This window comes from Adiantum capillus-veneris, chromosome 18 (genome assembly GCF_014529385.1).
Source record: "Adiantum capillus-veneris isolate H3 chromosome 18, ASM1452938v2, whole genome shotgun sequence".
In the NCBI taxonomy this organism is placed as follows: Eukaryota; Viridiplantae; Streptophyta; class Polypodiopsida; order Polypodiales; family Pteridaceae; genus Adiantum; species Adiantum capillus-veneris.
The window spans coordinates 13,241,350-13,263,376 of NC_140948.1; the positions used below are offsets into that span (position 1 = coordinate 13,241,350).

The 22,027-nt window shown below is 41.7% G+C and overlaps 1 protein-coding gene across 2 annotated transcripts in view; it reads right to left on the reverse strand.

The window, feature by feature from the left end:
- Positions 1-4,750: 4,750 nt before the first annotated feature.
- LOC147435247 (SH3 domain-containing protein) overlaps positions 4,751-22,027 on the reverse strand; it is a 113,480-nt gene continuing 96,203 nt past the window's right edge. For both annotated transcript variants that reach the window (XM_086488335.1, XM_086488334.1), the window contains 4 exons: positions 5,883-5,966; positions 5,417-5,590; positions 5,277-5,336; positions 4,751-5,203 (listed from right to left, as the gene is read on the reverse strand). In XM_086488335.1, the coding sequence (XP_086344461.1) occupies positions 5,132-5,203; positions 5,277-5,336; positions 5,417-5,590; positions 5,883-5,966 (390 nt within the window). In that variant the 3' untranslated portion in view covers positions 4,751-5,131. The remainder of the gene's footprint in view (positions 5,204-5,276; positions 5,337-5,416; positions 5,591-5,882; positions 5,967-22,027) is intronic.

Here is a 22,027-nt window from a genome sequence, read left to right on the forward strand (position 1 = left end):
TTCATATGGCATTGTTCCTTCTATATGATAGTACTCTCCAAAATGTTCTATTTCTTCGTTTAACAGTCCTAACTTTTCCAACATTGTGAAGCATAAGCAACCCAAAATCTTTAATCTTGTAATACTTTCAAATCTGAAATCAGGTTTTAGAGATGGCCCTGTAACCCCTTCTACTCACCCCCACTATGTCACAGACTTCTTGCATTTGAGAAGGTTGGACCAGTAAATCCATATCTTTCAGTAAATTTTGAAATACCAATTTTTTCTGAGTTTGATTTTCAAGAAGTTTCAAAAGTTTAAGAATATCACTTCTGTTCATTGCCTCATTCAAAAATCTCACCCTTTTTTGAACATTGGACATATCAAATCCTAAAAGACTAGTCACATGTTCTCTAGTAATCTTTAATCTTTTTTTTCTTTGTTCAGAACCTTCTGTTAAGTTTACTACATCTCTCATTCGTTTTACTCGTGCTCTTAATCCTATTAGAGTTTCTTTTAAAGTCCGAAGCTAGTGATTTTCTTGTTTTAGAGATGCTATTTGGTTTTCAAGTTCTAAAATTCTTATTGCATTTGAAGACAAAACAGTTTTGAGATATTGAATGTAATGTGTATGATCAATGTGTAAATGAGATAACCCAAAACTATATCCTAGTAAGCCATCAACCCCATCACCAACAAATCTCATCAAATCATGAGGTGTGTGAAAAGATGAATACCTTCCAGTGCTAGGATCCAGTGGATACAAGCTCCCATCTGTCCATATATCAATGTGTTTCTTTCCCTCGTTGAGAAGTTGTTGTGCTTCATTTGCAATAATTGGTCTTTGATAGACACTCCACGTAGTAGAATATTCTTGGCTTAGCTTAATGTTCAAGTGAAACTTGCGGTTATCACTAATGGAAGATGTATTAGTCATTGTAAGTAACGAAGGAGCAGAAAGTATAATGGAAATAACATAACAACAGAACAAGGTGCATCAGAGAAGAAGAGATAAAGCTCGCGAAAGGTGAGAGAAAAAAGAGAGATTCAAAAGTGGAAACAACTATTTGCAGCCAAGTGAAGTAAATGAAAACCAATTTCGAGATGAACCACAAAGGAATGTGAAGAAAACGATATCTTTTTGAATATTTACAGATATGTACCTAGATACGCTTTAGATTACGTAGATATGCTTTGAATGACCAAAACAAACAAATTTGAAACCGTTTTGACCATGAACGGCTCTGCTAATTAGTAATTTAACCAATTCCTTACACAACCCTTTTTGAGTCGTTTTTGGTCCTAATGGCTCCTCTCCTACGTGCTTGGTCTTGGTAATTCCAACTATACTCATGTGGTGGGATACCCAATTCAAAACAGGAAAATCCTCACAATCAACTTCAAAATCACCTAACCACCAAATGTTCTCTGCATGAACACTAGAATTTTTGAGATCTTTTTGGCCTCTCTTGTATCAAAGCATTTAATCTATATTATGGAGACTTTCAAGTCTTCTATTCTTCTAACTCTCACTTTCATCTAACTTAATTAAAAAAATGGCTTGTCCATTTTTACCTCAAAATGTTAAAGATCAATGAATTTCATCATTAGTATTTATAAAATTCTTAAGTCAAAGAACAGGTTATTGAAACAATTAACCTTTTGATTTTTTCACCTTCTCAACAAGATATACGTCATCAACGTAATAAGGTTCTCCAATCATCTTCATGACCCCGATGTTGATTTCAAACTTTGCTTGCTTTGGTAAAAAGCATCCCTACAATTTTGTCTAAAAGATGTTTTTGTGGAAGAAGAAGCTCAAACCTGGTTAGCATGTACGAAAAAGAGAGCTAAGAGCTCACAAAATTTGTATGATATGTTGTTGCCTCTATTTCAGGAGAAACTACAAATGTAAATCTTAACAAGGCACATGTACAACCCCTTCGCGATCAATGCCGTTACACTTTTTTGTTGCAAATCTATCTAATGTGATTAAGGAGGATAGAACTAAAAATATGCATGCTAGAAGAATGCCAAAACGTGGTGCAAACCTTGCATGCCATTAAGTTGGATGTATTTGTGTAGTTATATTCGCTTAATTTCTCAATATGCCTTTTTATACATCAAATAATTATGTTTTAGTTGTTGATGATGTAATATGAGCAAGTACTTTTATCATTTGATGAGGCACAAAATTTACAAAACTAGTTGGCTACAATATAATGCTATTGTTAAAAATGATGGGTTTTCAAGCTAAGATAGAACATGATGATAGTTTTCACCGCTATAGGTCTAAAATTTTAAGACTTTTGATCCCACTTATCATATGACTACCATTCATGGTATTTATGCAATTAGCAACCCATAATGGTTGAGATAAACATCAACTCGACAAAAGGCTACATTTTATAATGGTGATCAAAATGAAAAAATGCATGTAGTGCATCCTATGATATTGTTTAAGAAACCAAGGTGTGCCGGCTTAATAAGGCTTTGTATGGTTTAAAGCAAGCTCCACATGCTTGGTATGGAAAGATTCACCCTTCACTGCACAAGACTCTTAGAATAGTCAAACTCAAAGCCCTTTGTTTGTCAAATGTCTCGGTGATGCATTTCAACTCTGCGTTGATGGCATGCTGCTCACTAGACAAAATAGCCCATATTGCAAATTTTAAGGTCGATTTGAATGCCTCTATTGAAACGTTGAATTTAAGAATTTCATGCAATCTAAGAAACTGTTAGCAAGTACACTGAGACATTGTTGCGTAGATTAGGTCTCAAGGGTTGCAAGCCTATTGCTACTCTTGTGGAGACAAGGTTTGAAGCTTAGTCTTCCTAAGATCAAGACTACTTTGATGTCACCCTCATTCAACACGGTTTTGATTGCTTGACTTAATGTATGCATTACAATACCATGTAAGTATGCAATCTTGCGAGTAGGCATATTTATGAAGACCAAGGTCTACAACGTCGAAGATAGTTCAACATAGCATTTGCTATTACGTAAGTGGCACTATGCATCTTGGGTTGTTTTAATCAAAGGAAGATCATTGCCGTCAAATTGACATACATTTCAAGCCACAAATTGGGATGACTGATATGAGACATGAGTGTCCACTAGTGGTTTTTCCTTCACGCTCGATAGCTCATGGATATATTTGTTGAGCAAGAAGCAACCTACATTGGCCACTTCTAGTTGTGAGGCTCGAGTACAGAGTACCATACACAACTCCTATCGAGTGCTTTGGGCTCAAAACTCCTTTTGACTAACTTGGTTTGCAAAAAAAACTATCCCCACTACCAATTAGAGCGCTTTGACAACTATGAGGAACCTAGTGTTCTATGCTTGCACAAAGCATATCTAAACGCATGTTCATTAAGTCAAGGAGAGTGAGTATGAGTTTAATTTGGCTTATGTGCCTACCCAAGCCAACCTTCATTAGTGTAAGTGGGTAACTAGAGGAGAGCCTCCATGTCTCTGGATCCCTCGAAATAAGCAACATAACTATCTCTGATCTATCAATTCCAATAGGTCTCTAAGTATGTGTTGTCTTATGAGAAGGAATGCACAAAGATCTCGTAGGCTCCTATATGAGTAGGCTCTTATATGATAGACATTTGCATCCATAATGATGCTTCTTCATCCATCCCCACAGGCCGTACATTTCCTCTAATCACTCGGCATGTATGCTACATGCCCAACCTCAATCTCTGAATTGTGAGATGAGACTCTAGGTTGTCCAATTATCACTCTGGCATATGGGTATGTATGTGCCCATGTATCCGGTCACTGGATGAAGCATCTGCTAGAGAGTCGTCAAGTGTCCTCTAAATCTTTGAAGGAAGAGGCAATATAGGTGAAATCCATGCCCCTCATATGTAAAGCTGACAAATATCCATTATGATCCACACCGTGTGTGAACCACCATGTCGTCTGTGCATACCATGATATACCCTTTCTTGCCTCTACGAGCTGCCTAAACGTCTCAAAAGATCTAAATGAAAATTTGTCATGTCATAGCTCTCTCAATTTCTCGATGAAACATACTCCCCGAGAGAAAACCTTCCCTAAGCACTCTCATAATGTCATATGGGACGGAGGGTTCTCATGACCTATGGTCTCTCGATCTGTCCCAACCATGGAGGTGTAAGTCAAGGTGGCCACATGACGGAGGGTTCTCATGACCTATGGTCTCGATCTGTCCCCACCATGGAGGTGCAAGTCAAGGTGGCCAAACTGTTGTTGCATACATCATGGCATGGGCAGCTAAGTTGCCAGAAAGACTCCGCTTATTTGTGTTGGGCTCCTTAAAGTGCACCTAATAGCAACAGTGCTCCAACATTGCTAATGCAATATAAACTCTAGTGAGCATGTCTCTCGTTGCACTCTCCATGGAGAAACAACCTGTAGTGGTAATATAGGTTATCCCAAGTTATATATATAAGTCTTACAACCTCGACCCACCTAGTGTGAATAGCACTCTTGTCTTTATCAATCTGGATGTATGAAAAATCAGAGCCTAGGTCTTCCAAGGTTCATTGAGCCGTCTATGAAAAGAAAATTATCCAAGGCTTGCAGAGGATGTTAGAGTCCCCCCCTATGACTCAAATACCAAGACAATATCATATATGTATAGTATACTACGAACAATACCACCTGCCAAATTCATGCCCATACTTCCTGCACGAAGAACGCGCTCACATCTTGTCGATGTAGAGGCAGGCTGTTCGCAATTTGACACCTCGCAAGAGAGGTGACAATGCAACAAAATAAGTAAAAGGATTCTCAAAATTAAGGTATCTTCATAAGGTGGTTCCTTACAATTGATATGATGAATGTCATGACATGTTTGCTAAGACTGTCCCTTGGACTGCTGTTGATAAAAAATTGACGTTTAGTGGAGTTTGCATCATATAAAAGATGGAATATGCCCCTCACAATTTTTGGTTGGTAGTCCTTCACAACTGCAATTCTCTTGTAATTTGTCTCAAAATTCTTTCAAAATGTCGATCTTTACACTAGGACATGTTAAAAACTTACCTGTTTTTTTCCAAGACAATCTTGAAATCTGTCTGGGATTTTGTAAACTTTGCAATACCAAGTGACGAGGCAGATTCCTCAGAAAAGAAAGAACTACATATAATAACATGTTTATGAAGTGACATACAAAATCGGAACTAAACCAGCAATTTTGCCATCTCGACCCGGTTTCTTTTTTCGTACCTAGGAAAATGCACCAAAAACTGGGTTTAACGACAACTCATAAACTTGAGACAGAATAAGGAGAAAAACCTACATGAAACCATCCATCGACCTCATACTCGATCTCTAATTCTTCTCCAGCGGTAAGGTTCAGCTGCAATTCCACATCATATTCTTCTTAGGACAGCACACCGTCATGGTCATACCACTCATTACTGCAGAACAACTAGGTACCTCTTCATCTCCACCAGCAGTGAAATCATATAATGCTTTCCCAAACTGAGGAGTCTCTTGTGGTTCCTCATCATCGTCGGCCCTTCCAAGTACATCGTCAGGTAGATTTCCGAAGGAATCCATCCGTCCCATGAAACTGCTGCTTTGTTTCTGAGCACCCATCCTTGATGTAGCCTATTGCAATGTGATATATTTGGCCAGGAAAAGTTGTAAAGATTAGGGAGGATAAAATAGAGAGCCATTCATGGCATTTACATAAAAATCAACACTTATTTTCACAATAGAGATTGGAGTAGAAAGTAAACAGAAGGATGCAGAACATTCTTGCTTCACCGTCTGTGCGTGACAAAGGTTTCACGCTTAAGGCACATAAATTTGTAGGTTTAGTAATTAGTTACACCTTTAGAACTGTCTTATAAAAAGCAACAAAATTATTTTAACTACCCTTGAGAGGAGAAGACATTACCAAAAACTCTGGCAGCTGGTCTGATGATGAGTCCATTGATAAATTGCTTACCCGACTTGTAGGATGAGAAGATAACTGCTTTTCCTGTAACACCACACAAGACCACACAGAAACATGAGGATTTATCCAAACAATAAGCACATCAAGAAACTTGAAAGTGACTACATGCAACCTGTGAATTCAGCAGCAAAAGCAGGCCCCCCTAAATCTATCAATATCTCAATGGGAAAACAAAATGACCCATTTAAGCTTTGAGCGGTTTACCTTGGGACTTCCTACAAAGATCTGAGGTCACTGCTTAGAGCATAAAATCAGATTCCATTCAGGAACTGATGAGTCATGCGAAACGGGGTTTTGCCATTCATTCAAGCAATTTGACCTACCCCACAGATGAAATCATGACGCAAAGGACCGAACAGACTTGGAAGAATGAAAGTAGAAAGAGGAAGAGCAACCCAGAAAAGAAAGAAAAGGATGCACGACCCAAGCTTACTCTTCAAAAGAGAGCTCTCTACATCAAAGAGGGGAAGTGCTTTGGATGCGGAGAAACTGGGCATATCTCCGCAAAGTGCCCTAAAAAGGCACCGAAAGAACAGAATGACAACGATGAAGACACGCATGACGGTTCGAAAGCAGCTGAGGAACGTGGACGAAAAGGCAAGATGAAAGCCAGACTGGTTCCAGATTGCATGGGTACTGACCCAAGCACGATTGACGAGAGTACAAAACTATGGAGAGCATGGGGCAAAGTGAAAGACCAAGAAGCCCAGATTTTCTTTGATGGAGGACCCAAGGCCAACTTCATTTCACCTGAACTAGCGGCGCGACTAGAGATCACAACCGATCGGATGGGACCACTAGCAGAGGCAGTTCTAGCGACACCTGGCAGGGACGTAGCCATTACACCTGTCATTGGCAAACTTCGGTTGCATTGTCAGGGGTATTTGAGGCACAAGGACTTCTACATAATGCCCTTGGAAGGTTGTGATGTCCTCTTGGGAATTCCCTAGTACCATAAGAACAACGCCGTGGTCGACTGGGCGAGAAAAGCCACCTTCACTACACAGAAGGGCAGAACCATTGTACTTGATGTAAAACTTAAGGGCAAGTCTGTCCCTATTGTATCGGCTTCGGCCGATTCAAAATTAATAAAATCCAGTCTGTTTGTTTACTCGGTCTTTTTGAAAGAGTTGAATGATGAGGATAGGACAAATATGTCTGAACTTGATAAAGAACGCCAAGATTTTCTCCACACTCATGCCGATTGCTTTTCAGAGGGCCTGCCACGCGAGTTACCACCCACTCGTCCTGAGGATCATACCATTGATCTGATACTTGGAAGCACACCACCGAACCGGCCACCTTACCGTGTGAGCCGAGCCCAGAACAAAGAAATTATGAACCAAGTAAAAGACCTCTTGGAAAAGGGTCTTGTCCAGCCTAGTACTTCACCATACTGCTTCTCCCCTTTCTCGTGGGGACCCACAGAGGTGACTGCCTGACATTGAAAGAGAAATTCTCTACTTGACCCGTTTTGACTTTGCCGAACTTGCAGAAGTCATTTGAAGTATATTGTGATGCTTGTGGTCGTACTCTGGGTGCGGTTTTAATGCAAGAAGGCCATGTCATTGCCTACGAGAGCCGATTGTTCTCAAGGCCAAAATTGAGAGCACAGATTTATGAGAAAGAGCTTTTGGCGGTTATCCATGCTCTTACTCAGTGGCGACATTACCTACTCGGAGCGGATTTTACTGTCTTTACAGACCATCGGAGTTTAAGCTACTTCTTGTCACAGAAGCAGCTATCCAAAAAGCAGATGCGGTGGGCGAACATCTTGTCACAATTTCACTTCCAGATTGTCCATGTGCAGGGACAGAAGAATTTGGTGGCGGATGCTTTGTCCCGGAAGCCGTAGGTTCTAGCTATTTTCGCGTAGGAGCTTCGTGGATATGGTCGATCAATATGCCACAGATATAGATTTTGCAGATATTTTCACTCGGATACGGAATGGGGAGATAATAACGGCATAACAGACTTTTAGGACTCGATGCGCGATGAAGTAAGGGTTGGAGTGGTTAATAAGTCCGGGGTCAAGACCCAAAGATTTCTAGTAAACTTTGGAAGCGCCATCTTGCTCTATCTGCTCTTTGCTAGGACCGGGATTCTTTCAGAACAGCACACACCTGAAGCTCTGATACGACTGTCACGCGGACGGGCACCACGTGCCAACGGAAAAGAACATACTGAACAACTTTAAGCACTTCAAATAACAATTGAACTGAAAGAGATGCGCGACACACAAGACGGGGAGTTGGCGGAGTTCCACCCCTAGAGAGCACTGGCCCCAAACCTTGGCACCCCTTTCGGTATTTCTTTAGATTGCTTGAACTCAGTATAATGCCGGTACTACACGCTCTGCACCTTCACCTAGAAACGTGCCAGAGAATGAGTCCATGGCACAAATTTAAAGGCCCTTGGCCTATGAAAAGCAGTTACATGGAAAGCTTCAAAAGCATCTAGTCCCAAAAACTAGCATAAAAAGCTCCCAACGCAAATTACGGAAATCCGTAAAGCTACCACGTCATCAGCGCAAAACGCAAAAATCCGTACAAGTGCCACGTCAGCATGTCAGCACATTTAGGGGATGGCCATATAGCTGTCATGTCATCATCTTCTACGTTGTGTGTTTTTTGTTTTGTTTTGTATTAGGAGTCGGGTTGGGCACTCCCCGACGCTCCTTACACAAGAACGACCAGGACTATGCACCCAGGCTCCTAGGGAAGACGCTTTTACGTGAGGCCAGAATTATCTACACTCTTAGAGCAGTGCCCTTGAGAGACCCATCTCGCTGACTAGTTATGGGCGTGACAGCGACCAAGTACCTCTCTTTAAAGGCCCAGGTACTGCAGGACTTGCTTGGTCTTCCCTTTGGAACTGCCTCCTTTAGGTAACTTAACACTCACCTCACTAAACTACCCTTGTAACCCGACGGTTTTCCCCTAGGAAATGCCATACCCGCTTGGAAGGGCGTTGGCTCACACGTGGCGTCCGCTGAGGTTGGTGGTGTCTCCCTTTACATCTCCCAACCCCTTTTTGGGGAGGTTGACCCACCCGGGGGGGCAAGGCACTTGAGCGCTCTTGTAGCTCATTTGGGTAGAATGACGTCATTTTCCTCGAAAGGAGTCGGATTAGAGAATAAAGCATAGAAAGGAGGGCATTATCACCCCATCCGCCTATGCAGAAACTTTGCAAATAAAACCTGTAAAATTGGAATTAGCACTTCGAACGCACACGGCTTGGAAGCTAGAGCGCTCCAAGCAAACGCCGACAACTTGTTGGCCACCAATATTGGCGCCCCTTTCGGTATTTCTTTATTCTTATTAAAAAGGGAATAAAACCTGTGATTTCCTACGAACTGTCCCGCATAATCCGAGCTGAAAAAGACCTACTCTGGCCTGATTTCGGCAACATAAATATACTAGGAAACTTCACAGACAAAATCCCCACGCAAAGGATGACTTTCCCGGCGCATACTGACACTTTACAAAAGCTGGCAAGCATCTGTAGCATGCTTAATTCTCTGTTTTCTGCCCTGAAATAGCGCCAAATCACCTATTTAACAATCCCTTCGCTTCCCTGAACCTACTGGGGGTATTAGGGACCGATTAGGGCTGAAACCCTAAACCTGCAAATCTACACAGCAAGCTGAAATTTCCTGTTTTGGGCTCCGTTTCGCGAGCCGAACGCATCTGTAGCAAGCCCTCGTACTCCCGCACTTGTTGGGTTACTTGCCCTCTGAATCGAACAAGATTTCTTGCAAGAATTCTCTCCGAATTCACCTATACCTACGGGGGATTAGCAATTAGCTAATAGTACCTGCACAAGAGGCTCTTGCCTCAGCATATGTGCATGAACCCACAAAATTGTACATACAAATGAGTAGCCCTCGAGCGGGGCATCACGATTTTGTATTCAAAAGGGGAGAGAGGTGCGCAAGAGCGGAATCATCGCACTACATAGTGCAAGGGAGAAGGCAAGCTTTTTATTAAAGCCGTGATCACCTGCACCCACTACTCACACACACAGTAGCACTTATGAACCAAAAATCAGCCCCCTCTCTTAAAATGGGCGCCCCCCTCTTCAGCTGGACTTGGCAAACTCCTTTGTAGCCGCCAAGTGTCCACTGATCCACTAAATCTTGTCACTACCAGATTCATATCTTTTCTCACATTTCAAGCAAACATGCCAATGACCATCCCGAACAAGACAGTACATTCACCAAGCATATTATTTACAAATCAAACACTTAGTTCACACAAAACACCAAGGTGCAAGCTTCAAATTAGTCATCTCATCTAGTCCAAAACTGTTGATCCACCTACCTCTCTGTGTAACCATCTCATCCTTCCAGAAACTCTTGATGCACTAACAAGAGTATCCGGTCGTCTCATCCACATAGGAATCTTGATACACACTAGGATCACATTCCTAACTCACTTAGGTATCACATGTAAATCTCACTGATCTCTAACAAATGTCTAAATGCACTAAATTCATCTCCTCATTCATCAGACAAAATGCTGCAGACATTTTATCTTTCCAACTTATACTGTAACAATACACACATGAAAGGGTACATGTAAACAAGTTCAATCTAGGAAATTTTTCAATTCAATGTAATCTTTATATACCTTCATAAGTTCAGAATAGTCTGAACTCACGAATTATAAGCGAAAATAAAGTACTCATAAAACTATAAAAGCAAGGGACACAAGAAAAGAAAAGAAAAAACAAAAACGAAAACAAAGACAAACAAACAAACTAACTAAATCACTCTGTTTCCTACGAAACAAAACTAGATAAAACAAAACATTATGAACTTAAAAAAGTTTTTAGAAAAGACATGCGTAAAATAAGTTGACGCAACTTGGCTTAAAATGAGTACTCAACTTTAAGCCAAAAAGCATAAGACATCTTAAAAACTTAATCCTAGAAATAAAAATTCACACAATAACTTCTAAAGGAACACATTCTTAAGTCCTCAGGTTAGCTAAATAGGGAATCAAAAAATAAATACTAGTGCAAACCTATGAAGAGCAAAGATCACAACTTGACAATATGTGACCTTCACTTCGCTGCTTGTCCAAACAGGAAGAATAAGATTATCACCTTTATCATGCATAGCTTGGATAACAGCTATGACATCCCCACTCACGTCGTCAGTGCCAAAGAGTAGGTGCAGGTTTGTATAGAGGTCATTCATGCTTTGAACGTACTCTACAAAACCAACGAGCTGAGTTTCTATCAGGTGACGGGCATACTCGGCCATGATAAAGGCTAGCATTTGTTAAGCTATCGGTAAAATACTAGAAGCGCTAGAGATCAAAACAACAACATAAGGTGTTATCGAGTCAAACAATAAGTGGGCTATTTAGCTCCCCACTTCTATTGAATATTCTACTGATTATCTTCAACATTCCCAAGGAAGAAACATTCAACATAAACTTACTACGAGCAAAAATGAACGAACGTTTTTCATGATTCTTTTGAATGAGTATCCTTTTTCAACTAGTAAAGAAATAAGATTTCAAGATTGAACAACAAAAGCAGATTTACTAGAACAAAGACAAGAAAATCTAAATGGTTGAGAGTAAATGACACCGTACTTAGCTAAAAGAGATATGTTCGAAGAAATGTGAGGCATACGGATGATATTTAGATTGTAATTTTGGTTCAAGACGCTTATCATAGATATCTACTTCTAATCCCAAGGAAATCTGAAAAATCTTAAGGACTAAAAAGGCACAACAATCACTATTTGTGGTACAGTTAAGTTCACAAAACTCCCTAGGATAAATTCCTCCGCCTACAGAACTCAAATTCAAGTACATAAAATCATGAAAAGAAGGAACGCCAAGAACAAAAAGATCATCTACAAAGCGTCTTACATTGCATAACTTGTGCAAAAATATTGGGCAAGTGTTAGCAAGGACAAGACGCTCTATAACCGGCCTATACAACGTAGAGCGCGATACTATTTCAATTACCTGTTGACTTTACACAGAGCACTGAGAAGGAAAGAAAACACATATGCGTCCAGCGACTGGAATGTCACTGCGCACACGAGACCGATGCCCTGAAGGCCCCAAAGACTGGCGCCCCTTTCTATATTTCTTTATTCGATTTAAGGTAGACAATCCTGCCACTTAGTACAAGCTTTCGCAAAGCTGTCCAAACCTGAGGAGGGCTGAAAACGCAAGTTTCCGACCTGATTTCGGCAACATAACGACGCAAAAAACCCTATAGGTCAAAAGTACCTGTCTAGGGCGGATTCCCTCACTATCTAGAAGCTTTCTGATGAGCTGTCACAGAAATTCAACGTGCTGTAATTCTCTGTTTTTCACTGCCGGGTGCCCAAAAGCCTGTACACACATCCCAAGGCTCTCACGAGGCTCCCCTGGTGTTCCCTTGCAGTTTAGGTGCGAAACCCTAAACCTGCAGAAAAACACAGCAGGCTGTCATTCCCTGTTTCGGATCGTTTTTAGCGGAGTGAACACACCTACATGTGTCCCAAGGGCTCCCGCACGCAATGGGACAGTTCCCCTGTGAATTAGACGAGTTCTCACAAGAGAAAACTCTCCAAACTCGCAATCTTTCGCGATGAAACTGTGCGTACCCATGGGGAATTAGCAATTAGCTAATCCGGTTCCTGTTCGAAAGGCTCTTGCCTTGGCAAACGAGCATAAACCCCCAGAACTGTACATATTCATTTGAGTAGCCCAACTAGTGGGACATTACCATATGTGCCAAAGGGGAGAGAGAGATGTACGAGAGCAAGTCATCGCGCTACATGAGACAGAGGAAAAGGCAAGCTTTATATTAAAGCTGTAGACTTGCAGCCACTACTCACACACTCACTATAGGTCACTTTCATGAGCAAAAAATCAACCTCAACTCAAAAATGGGCGCCCCCTCTTGGGATGAGAGCTGCAGGTTGTTCTGGTGCTGCTAAGTGTCCAGTTTGCCCCTTTGAGTTAATTCCCTAGTTTCCACTAACTTATAAAGTTGTGACTTTCCGAGTGGCCCAGACTTCATTTGGCACACATAGGCTTCCATACTCATCAGAATTCAATGCTAACTCGCTCGACCAGTCCCAAACTGACCGACCCAAACTCCCGATGTGAGAAACCTATTTGCCTGCAGCCGTTTCACACTGGCCATGCAATGTCCACTTGCACCTTTTCAAGGGCTCCGCGGAAAACAAGTAAACATAAAAATATCTAGTACTTATTTACGGAAGGCAACAAGAAAAATACACCTCCTGGTGACACACCCCACCCTTGAAATACTGCAAGCGACCTCGCTTGCATGCCAAAAATACATGCGTTATCTCCTAATATCACATATATTCTATGATGGAAATCCAAGATATACATGCTTCTGGAAATGTAGCGTTGGACGATTAAACAATGCCAGCAACCTAGCTACGACACATATATCAAGCATAGAAGTCTTCTAGTGTACTCTAGAGCAGCATAAGGTGGAGCATGACTTTCCATCAAAATCTTTGGCCGTAACTGTTTAGTAACGCATAACTTTCCATGCATCATGAGAAAGTCATTCTTAAGCATATAGTGCTCATGATGTTGCCCATCAACAAGCTGGTCATAAATCCTTGCAAAATCTGAATCTTCAGCATATTGTGTCTTCATTTCGTCTGCTTCACAATGGTACGGAATTGACACTGCTGAAATTTGGGGCTTTCGTGACAACGCATCAGCCACCACGTTCTTTTTCCCTTGCACATGCACAATCTGAAAATGGAACATTGACAAGATGTTTGCCCATCGCATGTACTTCTCAAACAACTTCGTCTATGTGAGAATATATCGCAAGGTTTGATGATCCGTTTGGACAACAAAATCAGTCCCTAGGAGATAGTGTTTCCAACTAGTGAGAGCATGAATTACTACCAACAATTCTTTCTCATAGACTTGCAAGTTTCTTTCAGTCTTCAAAAGAAATCTGCTCTCATATGCAACTACTCCGTCATTCAGAATTAGAATTGCACCAAGACTATGGCCACGCGCATCACACTGAACCACAAAAGGTTTCGAAAGATCTAGCAAAATGATTACCGGATCTAAAGTCAGCTTCTCTTTTAGGTGTTTGAAGGTTAAAATTTCCTTGGCTATCCACTTGAAAGTAACTCCTTTTCCTTGCACTGCATGGAGTGGAGAAGCAATCTCAGCAAAATTTCGGATGAACCTCATGTAGTAGGAACATAAGCCTAGAAAGTTTCGAATGTCATGTACGGACTTCAAGTCTGGCCATGACCTAATTGCTTCCACTTTGGCGGGATCCATGCGTACCCCATCCTTTGAAACAATGTGCCCAATGAAGTGAATCTCTTGCAAAAAAGAATTCACTCTTCTTCGCATTAATGAGTAGCCTGTTCTTACGTAACTCATTGAAAACTGCGGTCAAGTGATCTCTATGCTCCTCTTCACACTTTTGAGTAGACAATCATGTCATCAAAGAAGGTACCCACGAAGTTTCTATGTGGTCTAAAAATTATGTCCATCATTCTATTAAACGTGGCAGGAGCATTTGTGAGACCAAACGAAATGACAAGAAACTCATAGAGACCAAATGTTCTCCTGAACGCAGAGTTATGGACATCTTCTGGCCTAATGTGTATCTGAGGGTGGCCACTCTTTAGGTCTATCCTTGTAAATAATGACGCTCCCTCAAGCCGATCAAGAATTTCATCTATCCTCGGTATGGGGAACCTGTTCTTGATGGTATTCTTATTCAAGGCGCAATAGTCAATGCACATGCACCATGAACTATCCTTCTTCTGCACTAGGAGTACAGGCAAACAAAAAGGGGATGAACTAGGCTGAATCAGCCCCTTCTCTAAAAGCTCGTTGACCTTACTCATAATCTCTTTCTGCTGGGCTGCACTAACCCTGTATGGTGGTCTATTCGGTAGACTAGAACCTGGCACAAGATCTATGGTATCCTCAGGTCTCTCAGGAGGTAACTCCCCTAGCAAAGAGTCCAAAGAACAATCACTGAAACCACTCAAAAAAATTGACCTGTCTTTATCTAAGGTAGACAAATTAGATACAACTTCAGGTACTTCTTTTGCAAAAATCAAGTACGCAGAAAGATGATTCTTTATTACAGATGAAATAGCAGAAGCAAAAACAACTGGAACAGACTCGCCTTTAAGCTTTACATCCTGAGTCTTTCCATCGAGGACATGAGTCTTTCCTCTATGTATAAGGGTAATCTTTTTGTTGTAAGTATCCACCATAGCATGCAACCTGTAACACCATGGGATACCTAGTAACACATCACAGCCCTCAAGTGGCATAATATGAAATTCTTCCACATCGACATAGCTCTGAATATGCAGACGAAGCTTTTCCCCAAAATGGGAGTAACAGGCTCTGAATAACCTGGGCATGCCAAACCTGCTTCCCCTGTCATACCCATCTCCTTTGCACGAATGCCCAACTTTGATGCCAATTCTTGTGATATGAAATTTGCACGGGCTCCTGGATCAAAGAAAACCAGCATTGTCTGGTCTCTAGCTTTGCCCCAAGCTCTGCACAATTCCATTCCGTGGCATCTATGTTTGGTTGGTCTCCAACCAAACCTGGGACAAACCCTACACTCGGCTTTGGATTCTTCCCTTTATGGTTTGGCTTGTCATCCTTATCCTGTGACTTCTTCGTGGGCATTCATTTGCAAAATGTCCTTCTTCTTCACAAATGTAGCATTTCTTGGCCTCTCTAAGCGCTTTCCTTTCTTCAAAAGTTTTGCCAAAAAAATGCCTTTTTTGTCCTTGTCCTCGTCTCGAAGGAGATTTAGACTGCTTATTGGACATATCAGTTTCTTCATTGGAGGGCTTCTTTGTGGGAGGCTCAGAAGGCTTTGCTGCAACATTGCCCTTGGCTGAAAAATGTTTGCCCTTGGACCCTTCCTTGTGGCTATTAAATCCATCGGAATCTCCCTTCGACAGATTGCTGGCCACTCTTGCATTCTTAATCAACTGAGACATATTCATGACAGTAGTCTTTGTACAATAGTCCCTGATTTTATTGGGCAATCCGCAACAGTACTTCTCAATCTGTCCCGACAATGGCACCAACCTGTAAGAGATGACTGGTAGCAGTGCGGCCCAAAACTATTTGTTGTACTCTTCCCGATTCGCACACTGTTTAGCATTCAACACGTGCCATTCTGTCATCGCATCCACTTCAAAAGTGTTTGTCACCCATGCAAGCGCAAAAAGTTGTTTGAATTGGACCCACGTTGTTGGGGCTTGACCCTAGTTCAACAATGCGGTCAACCACCATTGAAGCGCATTCCCTTTCAAGAAAGTGGCAGCCTTGCGTATCTTTGAAGATTCCGCGAAGTTTCCTCCAACATAAGCTGCATCGAGCTGTTGTATTAAGGTCAAAGCCTTCAATTGATCCTCAGTTCCTCTGAAAGTTTCAAACTTCACTCCCTGCCCACCTTCCTTGTAATCCTTAGGCTGACTCCAAGAAGCCACGTTGTCATAAACAGATGCCTGCAAAAGTGGTGCTCCACGATTGCCCATTCCAACACTCGCATCACCTGTTTTACCTGTCAGATCTGCATTTTGGGCGTATGGCAGTGAAAAACCAGCCATACCAAATTGTGTTCCAAGCACTTGAAACTGGCCATAGGCGCCTTGAAATCCTGGTTGGACACCCATCTTCGCGTACATAGGGGGTTACCCATGCCTGTTTGCATTGTCCCGAACACATTCCCTGGCATATAACCTGCGGAAGGTCCAGCCATAGCTTGAAACACTAAACCAACTCCAAAATAACCAGGATAAGTTATAGGTAATGGAAGGGTCTGACGCATAGCCTATTCATTACTCCCTTGACCATTCACAAACGGTTCTTGTCCAGCTAAAGCAAGTTGCTTTGGATCAGTGGACACTGCTAGTTGCTCAACCACATGGGCTTTCCCTCGAGCATCATGAGTCCTCTGCGCATTGGAAATCTCCTTTTCCTGCAACGGCTCGATCATGCCATATATAGGAGGCTAAAAACCCTGTGTCAGAGCCTGTAAGAACTCCTGCATCCTTGGATTGCTAGCCAATTGCTGAAACATGTCCATGCAGCAACGCAGTTGAGCTCTAAACAAACTGTCCTCTTCTTGAAGAGTTGAAGAAACTTTCTCTGTGCCATGTGAGGAAGATCCCTCTTCAGGTACTTGGTCTCTCTTCTCTGCATAACAACAAGCTCTATGTTGCTTTCACCCACAACAATCCACGCTGCACTTTTTGAATAAAAAGTGACCATCCCGTCAATGGAACCATATAACCGGCCTATACAACATAGAGGGCAGTACTATTTCAATTACCTGTTAACTTTACACAGAGCACTGAGAAGGAAAGAAAACACATATGTGTCCAGCGACTGGAATGTCACTGCGCACACGAGACTGACACCCTGAAGGCCCCAAAGACTGGCGCCCCTTTCGGTATTTCTTTATTCGATTTAAGGTAGACGATGCGACCACTTAGTACAAGCTTTCACAAAGCTGTCCAAACCTGGGGAGGGCTAAAAACGCAGGTTTCCGACCTGATTTCAGCAACATAACGACGCAAGAAACCCTGTAGGTCAAAAGTACCTGTCTAGGGCTGATTCCCTCACTATCTAGAAGCTTTCTGATGAGCTGTCATAGAAATTCAGCGTGCTGTAATTTTCTGTTTTCCACTGTCGGCTGCCCAAAAGCCTATACACGCATCCCAAGGCTCTCAGGAGGCTCCTTTGGTGTTCCCTTGCAATTTACGTGCGAAACCCTAAACCTGCATAAAAACACAGCAGGCTGTAATTCCTTGTTTCGGATCGTTTTTAGCGGAACGAACACGCCTACGCGTGTCTCAAGGGCTCCTGCACGCAATGGGACAGTTCCCCTGTGAATTGGATGAGTTTTCACGCGAGAAAACTCTCCAAACTTGCAATCTTTCGCGATGGAACTGTGCGTACGTGTGGGGAATTAGCAATTAGCTAATCCGGTTCCTGTTTAGAAGGCTCTTGCCTTGGCAAACGCGCATAAACCCCCAGAATTGTACTATTCATCCGAGTAGCCCAACTAGTAGGACATTACCATATGTGCCAAAGGGGAGAGAGAGATGCACGAAAGCAAGTCATCGCGCTACATGAGACAGAGGAAAAGGCAAGCTTTCCATTAAAGCTGCAGACTTGCACCCACTACTCACACACACTCTAGGTCACTTTCATCGAAAGATCACAATTATTGTAAGTCTGAGAGTTTACTTCACCTAACAAGCCATTCTAAATAGAACTTCTTGCACGTAACAACAGAGTTATTAGAGCACTTATCTACGTAAGAGATTATAAAATCACGATGAAATTTCCTAAGAGCATCACGATCAGAAGAAGATAAGCTATTCCTTCTTGAAGAAACGTTCCTAGAGCAAGATGCTTATTTCGAAAAAGCTTTCTTGAGGACTACAGACTTCCAATGGGTAAAAACATCTTGAACTCCTAAAGACTCCTCAAACTTTACTACGACACTAGAAATTCCTTTCTCTATGGCTTTGAGAAGGCAAGAGTCATTTGAGGAAGGGAGCCTATATTTAGTACCTCTTGAGAAAAGGTCTTTCAAGGAATCCGAAGGAAGAATAGAACAATCGGCAGTAACTACATGACCCAAAGCTCCATTTACGTAAGAAGAAAAGGCTGTTTTACTACAAGGGCAATCAATACTTGAGATTGCTAGCCTTTCTTGCTTTTTAAGATTACGTCCGATGTCACTATAGTTGAAAGCTTTTTGTCCTAAAGTTTTCACATATTTGAAAGCTACAACCGGATGGTTCCATACCTTTCTCACACATGGAGGGAGAGCATCCAAAGCTTCTTGAGATCTCAAAATAGAGCTTAATCCAATCTTGTCTAAGTCAGGGGAGGTAAAGATACTTATCAACAAATCTTTCTTTCCAACCAAGGGATTTTTCAGACTAGGATACTTGGACTTCATAAATTTGCCTAACAATACTCGAAGTTGAGTACTATGAGACTCTCTTAGCTCCAGATCTTCATAAGAGTAGTTCTCAAGGGTATACAAGAGCTTAAATAGGATCCTTATATTATACCTTTCAAATAATTTATAAGAAGAACCCAACTCCATGACTCTAGATGACCAATCTCCGTTTGAAATCCCTATAAGAAAAAATTCTATGGTTAGAAGGGTCATCACTCTCATTTCTAGAAATTGAAGCCCAAGGGAGACCTTGTACTCTACTAGAAATAATGTTGTGCAAGACAGCTAGATTGATTTCAGGGATAGAAGGTGGATCTAAACAGAATCTTTAGGAATCCAAGTTCTTTTAAACTGACTTGAAAGGAGAACTAACTTGGGTTGGGGATGCCTTCGCCAAAGCATAGGTTTCTTATGGTAAATTGTCTTATTTTTACGTAAAGAAGACTTTCCTTCCAAGTTGAAACCTTTAGGGAAAAAAGTATGCAAAGTTCTCATAAAAAACAACTCTCGAGGCCACACTGATTTATAGAACTCTTTAGAGTTTCTAAAATTTCCCTCTATGTGCTCAAGGGGAAAACAACGAAAAGACTCAAAGCCATGTTTTGCTATTGCAGCATACAAGGGTTTCACACTTTCACGTGCGGTGCTCTTACTTTGAACTTTTGTCGCTTCTCTTACATGTTCCTGAAAATGGACAAAAGCTGTTCGAAAGGTTTGGCCAACATACATCATAGAACTATCATGAATACTATAAATAACATAAATAACTTGAGAGGTATGAACCAGACTTAAAGGACAATCTACCACAAGATGTTTTTTCCTAAAATGCCTCAAACGATTGAGGGCTTTTATGGAAGAACTTGTGTAATGAGTACTAACTAAGACATTCTTGAAAGAAGCCCAACGAATAGGACCATCACCAAAAACATGCAAATTCTTCAAATTAGACTTGGCTAAAAACTTAAATCTTTCTTGATACAGATTATGACTACTTCTAGCTACTGAAAAAGAAAGAAGGGTCGAATAGACGTACCTGAGAGTCATCAACATTGCTGGTTGAAGCTGAAGAAGAAGTAAAAGTGTTTTTTATTTTTGTAGTAAGGTGAGTGTTTCAGATCAACGCCGCCTCAAGGCTAAAGATCCTAAGGCTAGATTGGTGCTAACCACACCCCTCATTTGTATAGCAGGGTTGTTGCCAAGCAGTGAGGTCCTTAAATAAGGTTGCTTGCTACACTCAAAAGATCATCGACAATAGCGTGCAATTGAGTGTCCGTGATCCCTTGCTAGAATCACTACTCAACCTCTCCTCTCACAAGAGATATTTCATGAAACCACACAAGAAACCCTTGATCCAAGGGACCCAAATTAAGATGTTATTTTTATTTTTTAGGAGTTTTAGGAGAAAACCATTATTTACTAAAAACATGTATTCTACAAAGCCATTCTGTAAAATATTATCAAACCGTCGGTATCCCAAAATCCCATGGAGAAATTAGTGACTTTATTCAATCTAGGCAATTTGTGACAAGGGAGTGAAGTCGCTGCCCTCGTGTAGCACGCACTGCACCACACTCAACCCATTGATTCAACATGCACTTAAGAAATAGACATCGCTAAATATCCAAAAGCCTAAAGGTATAGCTCAAAATTGAAGAGAATCTACGAAGTCCTCCTTCCCCATCCACCTTGCATCGGGAGCCGGAAAATCCTGCCTTTGACCAAATTATCAATTGACATAGCTTACTCTTCTCTTCTTTTTCTTATGCCCTAGGACCTGATGGTTGCTGCTCTTGCCCCCTACTATCCATTGGCACACAATCGTGAATCTTCGATACTCTTTGACGAACTATCAGCTAGTTTCTGTGGTTCTTTCTTCGGACATTTCTAGAAGGCATGTCCCTCTTCAACACAACCATAGCATTTGTCCTCTTTGAGGTACTCAGCATGCTACTCTTCTGTCAATTTGAGCCCTGTGGATTTCTTCTTTTGATTCTTGCCCTTCTTCTTTTCCTTGGAAGACTCCTTTCTTGTTGACTTCAACACTCGCTTGTCCGTCAGAGAAGTCAATCAGCTTGTATGCATGGAAAAGCCGTCTTGTGCGTGTCCAGAGAGCATAATTGGACTGAGCACATCCCAAAACTCCACGAAAAATTGCGAAGTTAACCCATCCTCTCCAAGACAAGATGCACCATCAAGACCAACCATTACATCACCCAAAATGAAAGGAGCCAACAAACTGTGACACGTAGCCTCGTAACCACCAGCTGCACATGGGACCAAACCTCGTCTCTGCCATGCATAACATCATCAATCAATTGATTTGCAGAGAACAAATGCTCAAAACGATATGAAGCTATGTCAAGGACCTCATCGTGATCTGTCTGCAACCTCTTTGCAAAATCGCGCAACGGCCCCAATAGAAGTCACCTTGGGACGCTCTTTGAAATGTGCAAAGAAATCCTTATTCATCCTATCTGCCTTGGATATCCATGTCAATACTGAAGCATGATAGGAGAATTCACATTCCTCAATCTGGATGTGGCTTAGAGTCTCTTTGGTGTCAAAAACTCGCCCTGGAAATTCTTCAAGTTGTTAGTGTAAGCATCTCAAACGATCGTGTAACTCTCGTTCCCTGCGGAATAGAGCTTGGTGCCGCTCTCCAGCAGCTTGTCTGCAAGCTTGAGAAGACAGAGTAATGCATGTAGCCAAATGGGTCACATTTGCAGAACTAGTGAGCGACCAAACATCATGAATGATCCGAGACAAAGGAACACCCTGTAACACTGAGTCAAGTATGCGTGATCCTCATCTAAGCATAGAGGAAGTCTGAAATCTCGAATGCAAAGAAATTGGGGGATGATCAGAGAGAACTGTGGCAGGCCAAATCCTAATTGTCCCACTATGAGATGCTACCGCAGATGCCAATGTAATGTAATATCTATCTAATCGCTCTGGCAAGCGACCTAACTGCCTCTTGAAACCCCATGAAAACTGCAATGACTAGGCAACACAAGTAAAGGATGGGACATGCGAGGCATCTGTACCAAAAACTGCAAAAAGAAATGTGTCTCAACCATCTCTCTCAA